This window comes from Rutidosis leptorrhynchoides, chromosome 7 (genome assembly GCF_046630445.1).
Source record: "Rutidosis leptorrhynchoides isolate AG116_Rl617_1_P2 chromosome 7, CSIRO_AGI_Rlap_v1, whole genome shotgun sequence".
Taxonomy (NCBI): Eukaryota; Viridiplantae; Streptophyta; class Magnoliopsida; order Asterales; family Asteraceae; genus Rutidosis; species Rutidosis leptorrhynchoides.
In genome coordinates, this window is record NC_092339.1 from 335,837,662 (window position 1) to 335,855,586 (window position 17,925).

The 17,925-nt window shown below is 33.9% G+C and overlaps 1 protein-coding gene across 1 annotated transcript; it reads left to right on the forward strand.

Moving 5' to 3' along the window:
* The first annotated feature begins 10,001 nt into the window (after positions 1-10,001).
* On the forward strand, positions 10,002-10,989 carry LOC139860324 (uncharacterized). The gene is made up of 2 exons (XM_071849091.1): positions 10,002-10,274; positions 10,388-10,989. The coding sequence occupies exons 1-2, from the start codon at positions 10,002-10,004 to the stop codon at positions 10,802-10,804; spliced, it is 690 nt and encodes a 229-aa protein (XP_071705192.1). The 3' UTR covers positions 10,805-10,989.
* The last annotated feature ends 6,936 nt before the right edge of the window (positions 10,990-17,925 follow it).

The window sequence follows — 17,925 nt, forward strand, 5'->3', positions numbered from 1 at the left end:
TTTTGTGTTTGTATCTTTGCTTTGTTTTTACATTATGAGATTCAGATCAAAGACCATTAATTATGTCACGTTTTCGTTTCATAAATGCACGAATGGGAAATTTTTTAATTTATTTTAATATTCGCCTCACGTGATAGTTATTTCGGTCCATTAATAGAATATAACTCAGGTCATATACATCCTAAATACTCATCATACATACACCTCAAAACCAACTGACGGCTCTCAAATCCAAACACCCATTTTGAGAAATATGAATTGGATATCCGAACTCGTAGTGGGGGCCATGAATTTGAGGGGTTGTCTTATGTTTCACAAGTCCTATTTGTGATTTTTGGTCTCAGAAATCTGACCCACATAAACACTCTGTTTTTAATATCCCGTTTCGATCGATGTATATCTGGTTGAATTAAGTTGGCATATCAAAATACTGTGGTCACATTAACAATCATTTTTATATAATTGCCCTGTCTGTATTATATTTCATGGTTAGATACAAATAAAGTTTTTTGGTTAATGACAGGTTCTTTCCTGTAAAATCTAGCGGGTCTGAAAAATCTCATGTCTAAGGTAGTTGGGTCGAGATATTGACATAACACAATGAAAGCTCTTTTCAAAGAATTGAATGAAAGCTCTTTTCAAAGAATTGAATTGAATGTAGTAAGTGGGATAATAACTTAGAATTAATTCGATTAAGATTATGATATGTGTGTCCATTGACATTGCAATTTGCTTGTCTCTGTTAATTGATCTATTTGATATCATACTCTGCTTTGTATGATAATACCATATGCGACCATATTCTGCTTTGTATGATAATACCATATGTGATCACAATATATCGATCGATGAGGCTTTCAAGTTGATGCATAAAATTGACAAATTCGAGGAGAAACATTTGCCCCTGCGGCCTGAGTATTAGTTAGTTGAATGGAAAGAAGCTTATGTTCCTAATAACTCGCGCAACTACGGAGTCACTCAAAACATGCAGTCACATCGTGATCATGTTGACAATTCTGTAGGATCCTTCAGTACTTTCTTGAATCATAGAACGGGACATAGTGCGAGTAATTCTTTTGACAATGTGCAAGACTAATTTGGACGAGTTGTGGTCGGATCATACTTGCTGTGTTTAGTTGATTAGAAGTAATTAAGCGAAGATTGTGTGATACCATAAACATGGATTAAAAGTCAAAACAACACAAAAAATTGGCAAATGAACAACAAGCATGTTTCTTTAGGTGACATCACTTTCTGATTCATGTTTACCATACATAAATGGGATACTTATATGTATCTTTTCCTTTTTCATTTAGGTTGTTGATCTCGAATCTATTGAATTGTGCATGATGAGCACATCAAGAGTTAGAACTTTCTTTTTGAATATCTATTAACTTGTACATACGGTTACAATGTTACTTCCTCCGTCCCACCACAAATATCTACATTAGTATATATATTATATATATTGAGATGTCTCAATTTCATTTCAAGTGTCCTTTTTGTATTTCAACCAACAGGAGAGATTAATCTGGAGAGATCAACCAACAAAAAAACATAGTCACAGACTTTGCTATAATGCACCCCAAAAGAGAAGAGCTCTTTCTTAATCCTATTCGCACAATGTCTAGAAAATTTTTGATTGGTGGAGAATGAAGTTAGTGACATTTTCCAAAACTATATATAAAAAGTAAGTAACATTTATAATAGGACAGAGGTAGTGTTAGTTTACATTTATTGTCAAACATATTAATTAGTGTCTACAATAAGGCGACAGTTTTTACTACTTCCATGTGAGTTGATTTTGCTTATTTATGTCCCTTGCAAGTGAAATGATCGATGTATCAAAGGTTTTACTTGGACCACCCACAACAATGACTATGGCCTGAAAGTAAATTTGGTAGTGTTAGTTTTAGGAGGAAAATTGATGGTAGCGTCAAATTTGTGGGAAGGTTTTGGATGAGTGGAAGTTGAGTACAAAATAAAAAAAATGAAAATGTAAAAATTAGATGTCATTTTTTTATTGGATGTCAATTTTTTTCCGTCACTATACTGACTAACGCTATTTTCTCATCACCTTTAACGGCCTATTATTTTTGTCACTTTTTGTCAAAAGTTGCGAGCTAAATTATTTGGGCGTTAGTTTGGAAAAGTCATACCCACTGTGGGCAATCTTAGAAAAAAGAGTAATTATTGTAATGTATTAACATAGTACGAGTAGTACTAGTATTGTAGTCTTTCGGTAAAATAAATTGCGTGATTATTTCTTCCGCCTCAAACAAATTGTTTATTATAGTATTTATGATTGTTCATAAATCTTATGTCAACTTCATTAATTTCAAATTAAAAGAAAATCTTGCTAGACAATAAAGAGCACATATTTATGGAACGTGAACTTACCTTCAACTCTTAACATCCCGGATTTAATTTTGATAAACGAGCAATTCAATATGTCGGGGTTTGGCAAATTAGTTTGGCAAGCATTAAAATGGATTTGTACGTATCATATTTGGGGAAATCGGAATAACAAAGCTTTTAACTCGAAGAACGTGGGCACTTCTATGATCGTAAGTGAGATACAAGTTAAAAGTTTCGAGTGGATTTCGGCTAGAGCGAGAGGTAGAAATTTAGATTGACATACTTGGTTAACCAACCCAAATATCTACCTTACCATGCTATGATTCGAGTTGTATTTTAGTTTGTTTGGTTGCTCTCTTTGCAACCTATTATGTATTTTGTCGTGAATTGTAGGGGCGTGTCTAGCCCCATGTAAACTCTTGTAATTGTTTCGTGGTGATAGTAAAACTTTACTTGCCTTTAAAAAAAAAATTTATAGATACGCCAAGTTTAATTCTTTTGATGTGTTTAACATGTAGATATCCAAACTTCAAAAATTCAAAAATAAAAGTAAACTTGGCAACATAATATATATGTAAATAATCAAATATTTGTTATGAATGTGACTTTATTAAGGGCCGGGGTTTTTTTTTTTTTTTTTTCTTATAAGTCATGTCGTTTGAATTAAATAAGATGTCTTTGACGAACAAGTGATAAATAATTATTTTTGTTTCTATGCCGAATTAATAACCAAATAATTGAAATTATCAAATTAACCTCTATATGAGATAGTTATAATAGCACTTAGTCAATGATAATTTTTATAATATTGTGACTAAAATGTAATTTCACATTTATTTAATTTTTTTTGTATTAAAACGCGTTTTATTTAATAAGTTTTAAACACTCATTTCTTACTCTCTATATTGACAAAATTGCGCCGTTGATACATCAACTTTGTTAACAATTTCGTGCATAACCTTTAACTAATTTTTCGACTTAGATCACCCTAATCTTTATAAAATCGACTTGCATAACCATCAGGCTAACATCTGTTAAAGTTTAACCGTCATGTATTGTCACGTGATAAAAGTGTGAGGGTAAAATTGTCCACTTAAGTTAAATATAGCATTTGAAAACCCTCGATTAGTATTATATCTAATTACTGTTACATCAAAACTCAACCGTTCGACTTCTTTGTTCATCCTCAACAAAATACAATCAATCTATCGATCCAAACCAACTGGCAACATGGTTCTTGAAAACTTTCATTCAGTGAGAAGCGAAAATGGCATCAATGTACTGATGGAATTATATGGTATGTATTTGTTTAGCTTTTAATATGCAGTTGATTTATATGGCATACTAATAATCACCAAGACACAATTTTAATCGTGTTTTCTAATTTTTTTAATATGCAGTTGATTTTCCTTTATTGTTTACATTAAAACTACTACATGGAGGTGTTTTTACTAAACCACTAGGCATCCAGTATGTGAATGGTATTGAATCGTTATATTTCATTCAAATTTCATTGTCAAAGTACAAAAGTTGAGAACACGCGACTATTACATTAGATTGAACTCATACTCAACTAGAAACAAGCTACATACATCGCGATCCCTAACCAACTAAAAAACAACAGAATCTTCAAGAATGCAGCTTCCCTTTGTGCAGTTTTGGCAATTGCATCACTCTTGTTTTTTGATTCCAGCAGTCCTAGTATAATAACTGTTGCACGCTCACACATTGGTGGATCATACCAACCAACAAACTTACAACGCGATCCCTAAAACAACAAACAACATATAATGTATTTCGAATTACTAATTTCAAATTACTAAATAAAAGATGGAGAAAAAAACAAATTTGGGCGATTACAGTACCTCAATTGGACAACCAAAGAACCTACGACCTGGATTTTTCTTAGTCCATGCTGTCGTAATCATAGCAACACGTCCACACCAACAACAAACCATCTCAGAATTCATACTACTTGAATCAATTTTGTTTCAGGTCGATGCAAATTAGGGTTTCGCTTTTGGGATAAAATAAACGATTAGAAACTTGATTTATGCCAAGCGCCGTCATTTATAATAAAATACTGAAAATTAAGTGGACAATTTTACCCTCACACTTTTATCACGTGACAATACATGACGGTTAAACTTTAACAGATGATGGTTATGCAAGTCGATTTTATAAAGATTAGGGTGATCTAAGTCGAAAAATTAGTTAAGGGTTATCCACGAAATTGTTAACAAAGTTGAGGTATCAACGGCGCAATTTTGTCCTCTATATTAAGTTTCATTCTAATCTAATTCTATAATCTATTAGTCCAAATTAAACATAGTCCTAACTCCTAAATAATTACTCGTACATAAGTTTATCACTCCGTCATTAAGATGGGCCCGAAAGCCAAAATACAGTCAAACAAGCTAGAGATTCAGTAAGTTTTAGGCCAAAATATCGAACCACAATTATACACTTTCTACGGTATTCCGTTTCTTGCGGATGAAGCGAAATCCCACTATTATATTAAAGAAAAGCCTTTGTTAATCAATTGATTTATATTAGCAACCCTAATCTTACATTAACACTTCAAATTATAATGACAACGAATGAATAGAAACCAAAGAGGGGCGACAGAGTAAAGAGAAAACAGGCCTTTTCGGTGGTATTGATTACGAGTTTCACTACGAACTCTGATTTTATTTTAAGGTAAAACTTATCCTAACTTTAATTTTAATCTGTTATTAGGCTTTTTAATCCGATCCAAATGAACTGCAACAGTAGAAATATCATATTAGGTTTAGTTCTGTTAAGTAACTTAAATCAAGAGATAAAGAAAACAAATCAAAAGATGATCATAATCAAATTACACGATTCAATTGATTATATAGCAATTGAATGCTGATTAATTTTCAATTGGATTAAAAAAAAGTATAAGTATTCTAGACAACTTAGTCATAAATCTTAAGCTAATAAGTAAATAAGTAATACGGACTAATTAAGTATTGTATTACTTTTTAATTTACTATATAGTAATAATAGTAATACGTACAGTAGTAATTAATTTTCAATGGTATTTAGAAAAAGAATACAGATAAAGATAAAAATTATAAGATGATCATAATCAAATTATGTAGACTTTATTGATTATATAGTATGAGTAATCCAATATTAATCTTAAGTTTTCAAGTATTGTATTGTGATTCAATTGATTAAACATTATTAAGGATGTAAAGTAATTACACCACATGAAGTTTGCAGAATTTGTCCTTGTTTAAAACTAGTTTGTTCAATTTGTGGCATAAATAATGTTGTGCATATTGTTAATTTTAATTTAGTATGTCCTGATTCTTGATTCTTGCTTTATGTTACTAACTTGCAGCTTAAATAGTGAGAATGAATGCAAAAGTCGATAGACTAAGTAGCTTGTCAGATGATATCATTCACAAAATTCTCTCTTATAACAACACCAAAGATGCTATCAATACTAGTATTTTGTCATCTAGATGGAAGAATACTTGGAAGTCAACCTCACATCTTGATTTGTCTACTTACCATGATAGTTCATTACCTAAATACTATGAGTCTATTAATGGTGTTTTGTTGTCTCGGAATAATGAAACAGAATTGTCATATGTTAAACTTAGTTTATGTGAAAAAGCTAGCCAAGAGTTTGTTAAAAAGATCATGAACTACGTGTTTTCGCACAACGTCCAAAAGATGACTATTATATGTTTTAACTCCTACGGACGTTACATCGAGTTCCCTCTTTCTCTTTTAAATTCTCATTGTCTTAAAGATCTCACTTTAAATGGAGGTTATAATATCATTATGATCATATCAACTTGGAACCTACCATCTTTAACAACATTGCATCTTGATCATATCAAATTCACGGATGAAAATTACGATGAGTCTGGTCGTCTTTTCTCTAAGTGTCCAAACTTGAAGAATCTTACCTTAACTTACTGTGTAATAAATGTTGATCATTTCACCATATCTCATTCTCAACTTTCCAAACTCACTCTTGAAAATTTATTTTGGGATTATAAAATGAATGTGGTTACACCTCACCTAAAGGATCTCATTGTTGTAAAATTCAAACGAATATTCAGAGAAGATCGTAGATATAATCTTATGATTTCTGCGCCCGAATTAACTTCATTGATATATGCAAGCACATCCTTTTTTCAGTTTTCCGCGGATGGTAATTTGTCTTCTTTGGAGAAAGTGGATTTTTATATTTGTCATCTAGAATAGAAAAGTCAGAAGCTCCTAAAATTATTGATGTGCTTCAACAATTCCACAATGTCAAATATCTTACGCTTGGGTTGGAGATTATAGGTTGGAGATTATAGAGGTATTAATTCTTATGTTTGTGTGTTTATCTATCACCACTCTATTCTAGTTTAAACACTTTTTAGAAAACGAACTCCACCTCAATAAAATATAAACTCTTTTGATTTATGTGACTATTTTTGTTTGTCTACAATGTGTGGTCATTTTGTATGATGTTTTTCAGGTTCTTGCATCATTTGTGCAGCTATTCTCCTATCTACCTTCTCCATTTGCCAAGTTAACGAGTTCTGTGATTTATCCATCGGAGTTAAAGGAAATACCTGTTGGGTGCAAAGAAGATCAAAACGAATGAGCTGAAGTTATCGTGTTCGGGTGATGTTTATCGTGTTCCAGTGATGTTTGTCGCAAAACGGGACAAGATTGGAAAGTGATAAAGTGCACTGAAACGAGACAAACATGACAGAAGTGGGTGTCAGAAGTTGTCACGTTCTGAACCACTTTGTCACGTTTTGATGTAGTTTGTCACGGAACGCGACAAAGTGTCGCGAAATACGACAATGTTCGTATTCAGCAAGTAATCTAGATCTTTCCATGTTTTGTTATTTGCACTATAAATACTCTCATTGTAACCTGTAATATTGTGCACGAAAAATATAGAAAAAGATCTCCGGTTTGCGCCCGTGGAGTAAACCCTTCTCCGTGTTTGGAGTTGGGATATAACCACGTTAAATCCCTGTGTCGTTTATGTTTTATTTATCGTATCGCTTATTCGTTTGTTGTATGTGGGTTATGTGATTATTGTAAATCACATGTTCTTGTTAGGGTCCACTACCGAATTCCTAACAAGTGGTATCAAGAGCTAAAGGTTTAAAGACCGGGCACAATGGCGAATTAAAAGCAGGTATACGATTGTTGGTGATTCGATTATCATCAAGAGAAGAAACGACAGATCTAGGGTTGTGTGTCTTGCAACTTGTGTCGAGATCTAGAGACTTAGTTGATCGCGGTGAACTTGGGGTATGTCTATGTATCATGAAGTTGATCACACCAGGGTTGGTCTGATTCTGGCGGGTTATGATGTAAACGGGACGCTGGTTACATCGTGATGGTGATTTATTCGCGAAGGGTTACGGGGTCTAAGTGGTCGGTTCGATAGGGTTTGGTTGCAGAAGATACACGTAGAGATTTTCTGAAAGATCCGGGTGACGGATCGGGTTCTTGTTCCGTGTTATCCCGTATTAAGGAACGATTGAGCAAAATTCGGATGTTCATGCGCAGCTGCAGAAGAAAATTCATACCGGGTTCGTTAACCGTTGGATCGCCATGAAAATTTTACTGTATTTAAAGGACTCATAGTTCCAGTTACTGTAAAATTTTGAGGCCGATCGGACCGTTGACTTTTGAGATACGATTTTTCGAATCTGGGCAGTTTTCAGGGTTAACTTTTCGGGTTTTGATGACGCGAGTGCGAGATGGTTTTGTCTCGGGAAACTTCGGGCGATACAAGCTGGATATTATGGGATGTTGGTTTGTTACAGAAGCTCACGAGGGTGTTTCTCTCAGGTTTGGGCATGGTTGGGTAACGTTGGGTACATCCGGGTTATTATCGACAGTGGAAGTAATCGGGGAAGTTTTATGCTTGCGGTTTTGAAACGGGACGACCAAAGGTTTTACTTGTATATTCCAAAGTGTGTGGAATATGCAGGCGGGTTAGAGCTTCTCTCACTAAGGATATTGGTTGACGAAGGGTGTCGGATAGAACGCGTTCGACCAGTGCTCAGGGTTTTGGGTGATGTTTGGTTCAACAAACGAGCTTTTTTCTTCGGGGTTACCAATTAGGAGTTCTTAGGTGATTGATGGAGTGGATAATCTTGTAAGTCCTGGAACTTGAAGCTTTCAAGATATTGTTGAGAGTGTCGGGAACTTGGAGTGAGTTTGGAACTGACGGAAGTATCGGGTAAGTGGGAGTTGGACGACTAGTGGGAGTTGTAGAGATGGTTGTGCGATATGTTTCTCTGATTTTCACAGTGTTAGTGCGTCGATTCCGATTAGATACTCGGGTACTTGTTTTTACTCTCCAATGACAAAGAAATTTGCAACTGATCGGGTGGTACGAAACAGATTCTTCTCGGATAGCAGCGGTTTATTTTTCTTACTCGTACAGTGGGAGCGTGCTTGAGATTGAGAAGATGGGTTCGTAAAATTCATAGCTATGAGGATCAGTGTACCAGCGTGAAAGCGAAAAGTTGAAAGTGTAGTTTTCGATGTTGTGACTGCGTTCTCACTGGAGCCTTGATGAATAGTCTACAAGGGCGTTTGTCAGATTTTTTGATTGCTGGGAAGGAAAATCAGTGATAAACGGAAATTCTGTATGAGGGTGATCATTGACATGTCGGTGACAGGATTGGGCGTGTCTAGAGTGATGAGTTGAGGCAGTTTTGTCTCCTGTTTGAAATCCTACAATTGAAGTTTCGCACACTTCAATGGTGGCGCAGAAATTGAGAGATGACCCAAGCTAGCAACGAAGATCAGATTATTACTCAGCTATTTGAGTGTTGAAAGTCTTCCTTCCCATGGCGTGGAAGTGCGGCGTGTCCCGAGTGTTTATTTGGCGGTGTTCAAATGGAGTTACATAATCGGGTGATCTAGAGTTGTTGTGGGTGTATAACACAAGTAAAAGGTGAAGTTGATTACGTTTTGACAAGTGTAGTTGAAGTGTTCTTTATCGAAAGATGCTAACTTGTTGGTTAGATTGTGCGTGTCCCAAGAAGCTTTCTTGGCGGTATAGACGGGTACGTTCAAGAGTAGAAGTGTTGATTGAGTACAGGTTAAGGTTGGGTTTTGTTCTCCTTTGAGTGGGAGAATTGTTGGGTGCAAAGAAGATCAAAACGAATGAGCTGAAGTTATCGTGTTCGGGTGATGTTTATCGTGTTCCAGTGATGTTTGTCGCAAAACGGGACAAGACTGGAAAGTGATAAAGTGCACTGAAACGAGACAAACATGACAGAAGTGGGTGTCAGAAGTTGTCACGTTCTGAACCACTTTGTCACGTTTTGATGTAGTTTGTCACGGAACGCGACAAAGTGTCGCGAAACACGACAATGTTCGTATTCAGCAAGTAATCTAGATCTTTCCATGTTTTGTTATTTGCACTATAAATACCCTCATTGTAACCTGTAATATTGTGCACGAAAAATATAGAAAAAGATCTCCGGTTTGCACCCGTGGAGTAAACCCTTCTCCGTGTTTGGAGTTGGGATATAACCACGTTAAATCCCTGTATCGTTTATGTTTTATTTATCGTATCGCTTATTCGTTTGTTGTATGTGGGTTATGTGATTATTGTAAATCACATGTTCTTGTTAGGGTCCACTACCGAATTCCTAACAATACCAACACTAATAAACTTACTTGAAAAAGTCAAAAACCATCCCTTACTTAGAGAAGTCCAAAATTATCTGTTAGATGTTTCTCCACCACATGCTAAGTTAACGAAATTCAAGATTTATCCAGAATACTTACACTCAGAAAAGGATGGAAAAAAGAAAATAGATATACCTTCAGAAGTCAAAAGCTATCTACTCGATGGTTCTCCAAGTGCCACTATCACGATGTTCTCACATGGGGTAATTTCACCAAAAAGTATATATTATACCCCAAGTGTCATTTACTTGTTGCTCTACATTGTAATTTAATAAAATCTATAGCATTCATTATAAAATGTATGATATTTATGCAGGAGGTGCTAGAATTGCAGAATGCCTTGTTGAACGCCGCATTCGCACCAAAAATGATGGGTGAGTTGCAAAAGCTGCTAGAACATGAGAAACTTAGTTGTGAGACCATTAGAAGTCATGATGAACAGGAACTCGTCACAGAGGAAACTTCACAGATAAGGAAGGTTTGGAAAGATATTTCTGAACATATTAAACAAGGGAATAAAAAGATTGATGACATCTTTTCAATGTTGGATCTGATTGAATCCTCACTGAAAGTGCTACCAGCATTAAGGAAGGATAGGATTCATGCATGTTTTTCTGGTTTGCGTGCGGAGGCCTACAATGTTACAAAATTAATATTGGATTGTATGAAGGTTAAATGTGAAGAAGGTGTATGGATTCATGAACTTGATATAGCTTCACAATCATCGTTATAGCAATTGTAAGTTTCTGATTTTCATTATCTCACAAAAACGCCAATGAAAGTTTTATTTGTTTTTCTTTCAGGTTCAATGTTTTTGTAACTTGTTTACCTCAAATGGAACAAGTCTCAGAAATTGCTTGTTTAGACTTGAATGGTAAAAGTTTTATGTGTTGTTTTACTTATAAATTCAGTTGATCAGTGAATGGTGTTTTGCTTGTTTATGTTACTATGCTAGTTCCTATACTATCGGTTTGGTCTATTAATGCAAATAGGCATATCCAAATAGGTTTAAGGAGATAATGTTGCTTATTTGATGTTCCTCTCAGAAGTTTCTTTCGAAGCACAAATGAAATTCATTTTTACTTTTGTATCAAATTGTAATTTACAATAAATTTAAATAAATAATAGTAACAAGAAGTTTATCCGTTTAACATAATAGCTAGACTAGTCAAAGACCCGCGGATTCGCGGGTTTGATTAAAGAAATTTGATATTGCAATGTAGAATGTGAGATTCTATTGCATTTTTTAACGGTATACATTTTTTATTTTTTGTGATACATATTATATTATATATATATTTGTAACGGTATACAATTTGATAAATTTTTTAACGTATACAATTTTTGTTTTTGTGATATACTATTGGTTTCTATTGCAATAGAATCCGTAAATGTAGATAAATTTTTTAACGTATACAATTTTTGTTTTGTGATATACTATTGGTTTCTATTGCAATAGAATCCGTAAATGTATTGTTTGGATATAATTTTTGTTTTGAATGGGTAATGATATGATATATATTATGTGACACAATTAAGAACAAAATGTAGTAGTAAACATGGAACAATAACTCAAATTATAAATGAGCATGTGAATAGTCATCAAAATATTGAACTCGCTAAGTTGTCTTTTTTTAACTCCCAAAGATGACTACTACTATCAATCTTTTTTAGGGAGTCATGAATTTCCAATAATACCATGATGTGTGTTGGTATGAGAAAAAGCAATATGTGAATGTGAATGTTAATGTAAAGTCAAAGTAATTTATTCAAGTTGAACATTCATGGGAAAGGGCGGATATATGTTTACAAAGTGAACATGAAGAGGTTGCAATTTCAACCCAATGACTTATGAAAGTGTCAATTTAGGTTACGAATAACACCCGCATAGTGCCAATTAAAAACATGTGTCTAAGCTAATACGTTAGATGGGTCGAATGATTCACCAACTGCCTAAAGTGTATATACATGCATACAGGTAACAACTTCCTACATCAAATTTGTGTTTAGGTATTAAATTATTATTAAAATAACATTGTTACTTTTTGGTAATCATAATAACACATTAACAATTCATAAAAAAGTAACAAATAAAGTTTGCGGCCTTTAGAAGTGCAGGTCAATAGAGCTTATCTGTTCTTAATGTACCAAAAGATGTTTTAACCCAAAAATATTTAACCCATTACCCAACCAGCTCATTTTGCCATATTGAAGAACCTACATTTATAAAATAATCAAACCAATAACTTAGAAATTAAAAGGCATGTTAATACCTGTTTGAAAATTGTGCTTGTTCTGGATCCTTCCAAAGCAAACAACATAAATTTTTGAACTCTTGAATTCTCCATTTCAGAGGCACAAACCTACTTAAGGTATTACCAATTTAACCCGAGAAAGCTTCGACCAATTACCCAACCCCCGACCTGGCCCGTAGAAAATAAGACCATAATCAAATTCACCACCATGCCAATTTGACCACCTATATATCATAGAGTGCATGATGTAAATTATTGAAAGAATAATCATAACATGTAACTAAACAATTAATCATTGCACCATCAACCGTATTGAACATTTAACTAAGAATTTAATTTCATAGTTAATTTCTAAAATTAATATAAACCCATATTAAAAGCTCTAGTTAAACTCTTCCATATTAGCAAGGAGAGCAATGAGAGAGAATAGGAGAGAGACATGTTATGGCATTCAGAGGGGCACGGCGGCGGCGCACGGAGGATTCGGCAGGCAGGACTACGGACATCGATGTAACGACCCTGGATTTTCCAACTTATATTATTAATATTTATTATTAATACTTGCGCTTTAATAAATGTATGCTTATACATTTATCCTTGTCACCGTATTTGACTTTCCATGTCCCGACTCGTCTTTTCGACGCGCGCTTTTCACGAATAATATTTCGAATATTATTTACGTTCATAATTAATTATTATTAATTATTCCTAATTAACTAATGTAAGTAGTTAATTACTTGGGTTTTTTATTTAATTGTTGCATACTTATACATAGGCTTTTATTATTGGACTTGGGCTATCAAGGCCCACCCTACATTACTTGATGGATTAATTAGTGAGCCCATGATTATGCTAGTGATACATTAAGCTTAAACAAAGATTAATTAAGTTAAGTGAGGAGACAAAAATGTTTCAAGCATGCAAGCACCAACTTTTCATGCATTTAACCTTATACTCTTCCTAGCATACACCATCCTCCCACACTTGAAAGTTGAAGTTGACTACACCCCTTTGGGAGCTCCAAAACCGTCGGCCATATGGGTGGGGAGGGAGTTCCATTTTTCATTTTTTTGTTACTTATATGTTAGTATTACTCCATTCCACACACACATCATACTTACACTTTATTTTCTCTCAACTTTTTCTCTCTAAATTATAAGTAACAACTTTATTTTTATTTCTTCTTTTCCTTTAAAAATCACCAAGTATCATCATCAATTTACTTGTTTGTTGTTAAAGATCAAACTTTCTAGTTGTATCTTCATGAATCTTGCTTCTTCCATCCTTAGTTTGATGAGAAGTCAAGAACAAGAATCTAAGCTTGTTAGCTTATGGTTCTACACTTGAAGTATTATAAAGATCTAAAGTTCATAAGCTTTAAGATCTTACTTGTGTTCATGTTTTGTAAACTTAAAGTTTATTTTCTTAAGATCCAAGCTTTGGCTTAAATCTTCTTAAGTATGAAACAAACATGAACTTATTACTTGTAACTTTAGTTTAATTCTTCATTTTATTTATTTATATTCGTGATTGTATAATATTGGTCAAGTATTACTAGTTAAACTTGATCTCATTTTTCTTGAAACTAAAGTCTAAACTTTGTAAGTTCAAGAACATGGAAGTTTAACTTTCTAGTTATAACTTCATACACTTATGTTGGATCTAAGTTTCTATAACTTATGGTCTTCCAATTTTGTCTAAAACAAAAGCTTATAAGCTTACATACATTCTACAAGATAAAAATCTAAGTTTCATAACTTATGGTTTTGTTAAAGTAAAGATCCAAGTTCCATAACTTAGGATTTAAATTAAGAACACTAGATCTAGACTTTTTAGTCTAGGATCTTCAAGATCTAACTAAGAACTAAGTTCTACAACTTAAGATCTTGTTTATTTAGTTTACATTCAAGTTTATAGCTTAATATTACTATTAGAACTCATGTATTTGTCGGATCTAAGATCTTGATGTAACTTTGGTTCATCAACCTACTTACAACCCTTAAATGAGTTGTGCTATATATCTTAGACATACACTAGTGTCATGATGGTCAAAGCTTGGTAAAGATGATGCAAACACATCAACGAGTTGTACACTTGAAGCTATAAGCATCAAGGATGAGAACCGTGATGAGCATCAAGCACCAAGAACCCACCAGAGCACTTTGCTTACTGTTTTCTGGGTCTGATCAGGTTTCCTGGGCTACTGGAAAGTTGATTTCCAGATTATTCGGTTCGAGTAGATGACTTTTTGTTTAAGACTCGTCTTAATCGATTTACGGTTTAGGATTTATAGCCTTCCGAAAGTCACTACATTCTTTTAATGTTGTGCTGAAATTTCTGACCTACTCGCACTTAAACCGTCGCCACGGTCAAACGAAGACGAGTTTGATTCTGTAAATTGGTCACCAACTAGGGGACTTATATACGGAGTCACGGCCACTGGTCTCACCTTATTTCAGTTTGTATAGAGGTCGTGGCGGCTGAACGAAGTCAGCCTTTGTTTCGATCTCTATTCTTGATTGAAACTTACTTTACCCTTTTGACTTATGATGAATGATGATGATACTGAAGACCAAATTTACATACTTTTAAACCTTTGGGAACGATTTACTGACTTAGTAACTTTTGACTTAGGTTGAGGACCTTTCGGACCAACTACTTGCTTACTTATCCCGTATCGACTTTACTACTTTCCACTGTGAGTTATAGCATCCCTTTTTACTTTAACTATTTTGGGACTGAGAATACTTGCGCATTTTTACGTTTTACATACTAGGCACGAGTACTTAAACTTTATATATGTGCGGGTTATACAACGGCATAAACTTTCCCCTTAGCTCGGTAACGTTTAGTCATTGGTTTTTGAACCGGTGAACGCGAATCTTAGATATGGATCCATAGGGTTTGACATCCCCACTCGGGCTAGTCGCGCTAGCATTTAACGGGTGTTTAATACTTCGTAAACTTACGCACTCGCCAAGTGTACTTTTAGGGGGTGATATTTACGTTAAGTTAGTTACCAAGTGCCCACGGTTGAACATATACTTTTCATACTGTTTGAAATACGAAATCTCGTGACCTACCTTACATTACTGGTACATTTAAACTATAGCTCACCAACATTCATGTTGACATTTTTAAGCATGTTTTCTCAGGTGATTAGAGGTATGATGCTTCCGCTGTAGTAGTCTTGCTGTGTAGGCTCCCGCTGCTTTTGTTAGAGATGTCTCTGCATGAAACGTTTACCTTGCATTCACAAACTATGTTACTTTTGAACAATGAATTTGTAATGACCATTGGGTCTCGTACTTATGTTAATTGCTTCCATTCATAGAAGCATACTATCGGTTGTAAAACTTTTGATGTTAGTTAAGACGTCACCTCTTTTTATGAATGCAAACTTATTTTAAAACAGCATATAGTGTTTGACCTTGTAATGATCCTGTTGTTGACAATTCGTACACGATGGTTTTGTACGGGGCGTCACATTTGGTATCAGAGCATTGGTTGTAGGGAATTAGGTTGCATTAGTGAGTCTAGACCGGACCGAGTAGGATTCACTAATAGGACTAATCTACAACTTGCTAGTTTGCTTGTTTCTGCGGAACTTGCTGCATGCTGCTGCTTACTTTCACTGCTATATGTCGTATAGTGCTTGATAATGCTAAAAATGAACATATATTTCATAGCATTATCCCTCAAGAAAGACAAGCTTTTAGTTGCAATTGTTCTATTTACAAGTGATATTCGTTTAAATAATAAAAAGGTGAAGACAAAAGACAGATTCGACGAATTGAAGACGCAAACGACCAAAAAGCTCAAAAGTACAAAATACAATCAATAAGGTTCCAATTATTGATAAGAAACGTCTCAAAATTACAAGAGTACAAGATTCAAAACGCAAAGTACAAGATATTAAATTGTACGCAAGGACGTTCAAAAATCCGGAACCGGGACTAGAGTCAACTCTCAACGCTCGACGCAACGGACTAAAAATTTCAAGTCAACTATGCACATGAATATAATATAATATATAATTAATTCTTAAAATTAATATATATATTATATTATATTTAAAAACCGTCGGCATAAATAAACAAAGACTTTTGAGTCTCCCCAGCTGGCCATGCGATCGCATGGCCTTGAAGGGTAAAGCTCATGCGATCGCATGAGCATCTTTTCCAGATCACAGGCCTATAAAAATCGAGCTTTGGTGTAACACAAAACACATCTTTTTCTATCTCTCAATATATCTATACGTAATATTTATATTTATATTTTAATTTTAATTTTAATTTTAAATCCTAATAATAAGGGTATGTTAGCGAATGTTGTAAGGGTGTAAGTCGAAACTCTGTCCGTGTAACGCTACGCTATTTTTAATCATTGTAAGTTATGTTCAACCTTTTTAATTTAATGTCTCGTAGCTAAGTTATTATTATGCTTATTTAATCCGAAGTAATCATGATGTTGGGCTAAAAATATTAAAATTGGATAATTGGGCTTTGTACCATAATTGGGGTTTGGACAAAAGAACGACACTTGTGGAAATTAGACTATGGGCTATTAATGGGCTTTATATTTGTTTAACTAAATGATAGTTTGTTAATTTTAATATAAAGATTTACAATTGAACGTCCCTATAAATAACCATATACACTCAATCGGACACGATGGGCGGGATATTTATATGTACGAATAATCATTCATTTAACCGGACACGGGAATGGATTAATAGCCACTAGAATTATTAAAACAGGGGTGAAATTATGTACAAGGACACTTGGCATAATTGTTAACAAAGTATTAAAACCTTGGGTTACACTCAGTCGATAACCTGGTGTAATTATTAAACAAAGTATTAAAATCTTGTTACAGTTTAAGTCCCCAATTAGTTGGCATATTTAACTTCGGGTATAAGGATAATTTGACGAGGACACTCGCACTTTATATTTATGACTGATGGACTGTTATGGACAAAAACCAGACGGACATATTAAATGTAACGACCCGCACTTTTTCGATCATACTATACTTATAAGATTAATATTTACATAAATTAAACCTTGCCAACATGATAAGCAATCCAAATTGTCGAGATTTATATTTCCGAAAAGAATTTTACACAACGTTTGACCTTCTAGTTTGACCAATGATATCACGAACTATACAATATATGATAATTATACGTTTGTGTATATATATGTATATATACATATTTAACATGATTAATGAATGTTTTAATATCTCATTTTGTATTAATAACAACAAGTTATATGTGTATTTTGAAACTACTAACTTAAGTTTTCAAAACGATAACAATACGTAACGTTATTTGACTTAAATACTTAAGACTATAATGTTTATACATATATTGTATAAGTAATGTATTTAATCACTTTTAAGAACTTAAATACATAAAATCATATAAGTGTATTCCCAAAAGATAGCTATATTTGAATCCTCATTCCATTTTTCACAAAATTTCTATACGTATATTTAGAGTATTTGTACTCGTATCATACCTAGCTCCTATACGTATTTACTAATAGTAAATACACATCAAAATCACCACCTAACCAGCCATTATTCATGCCCT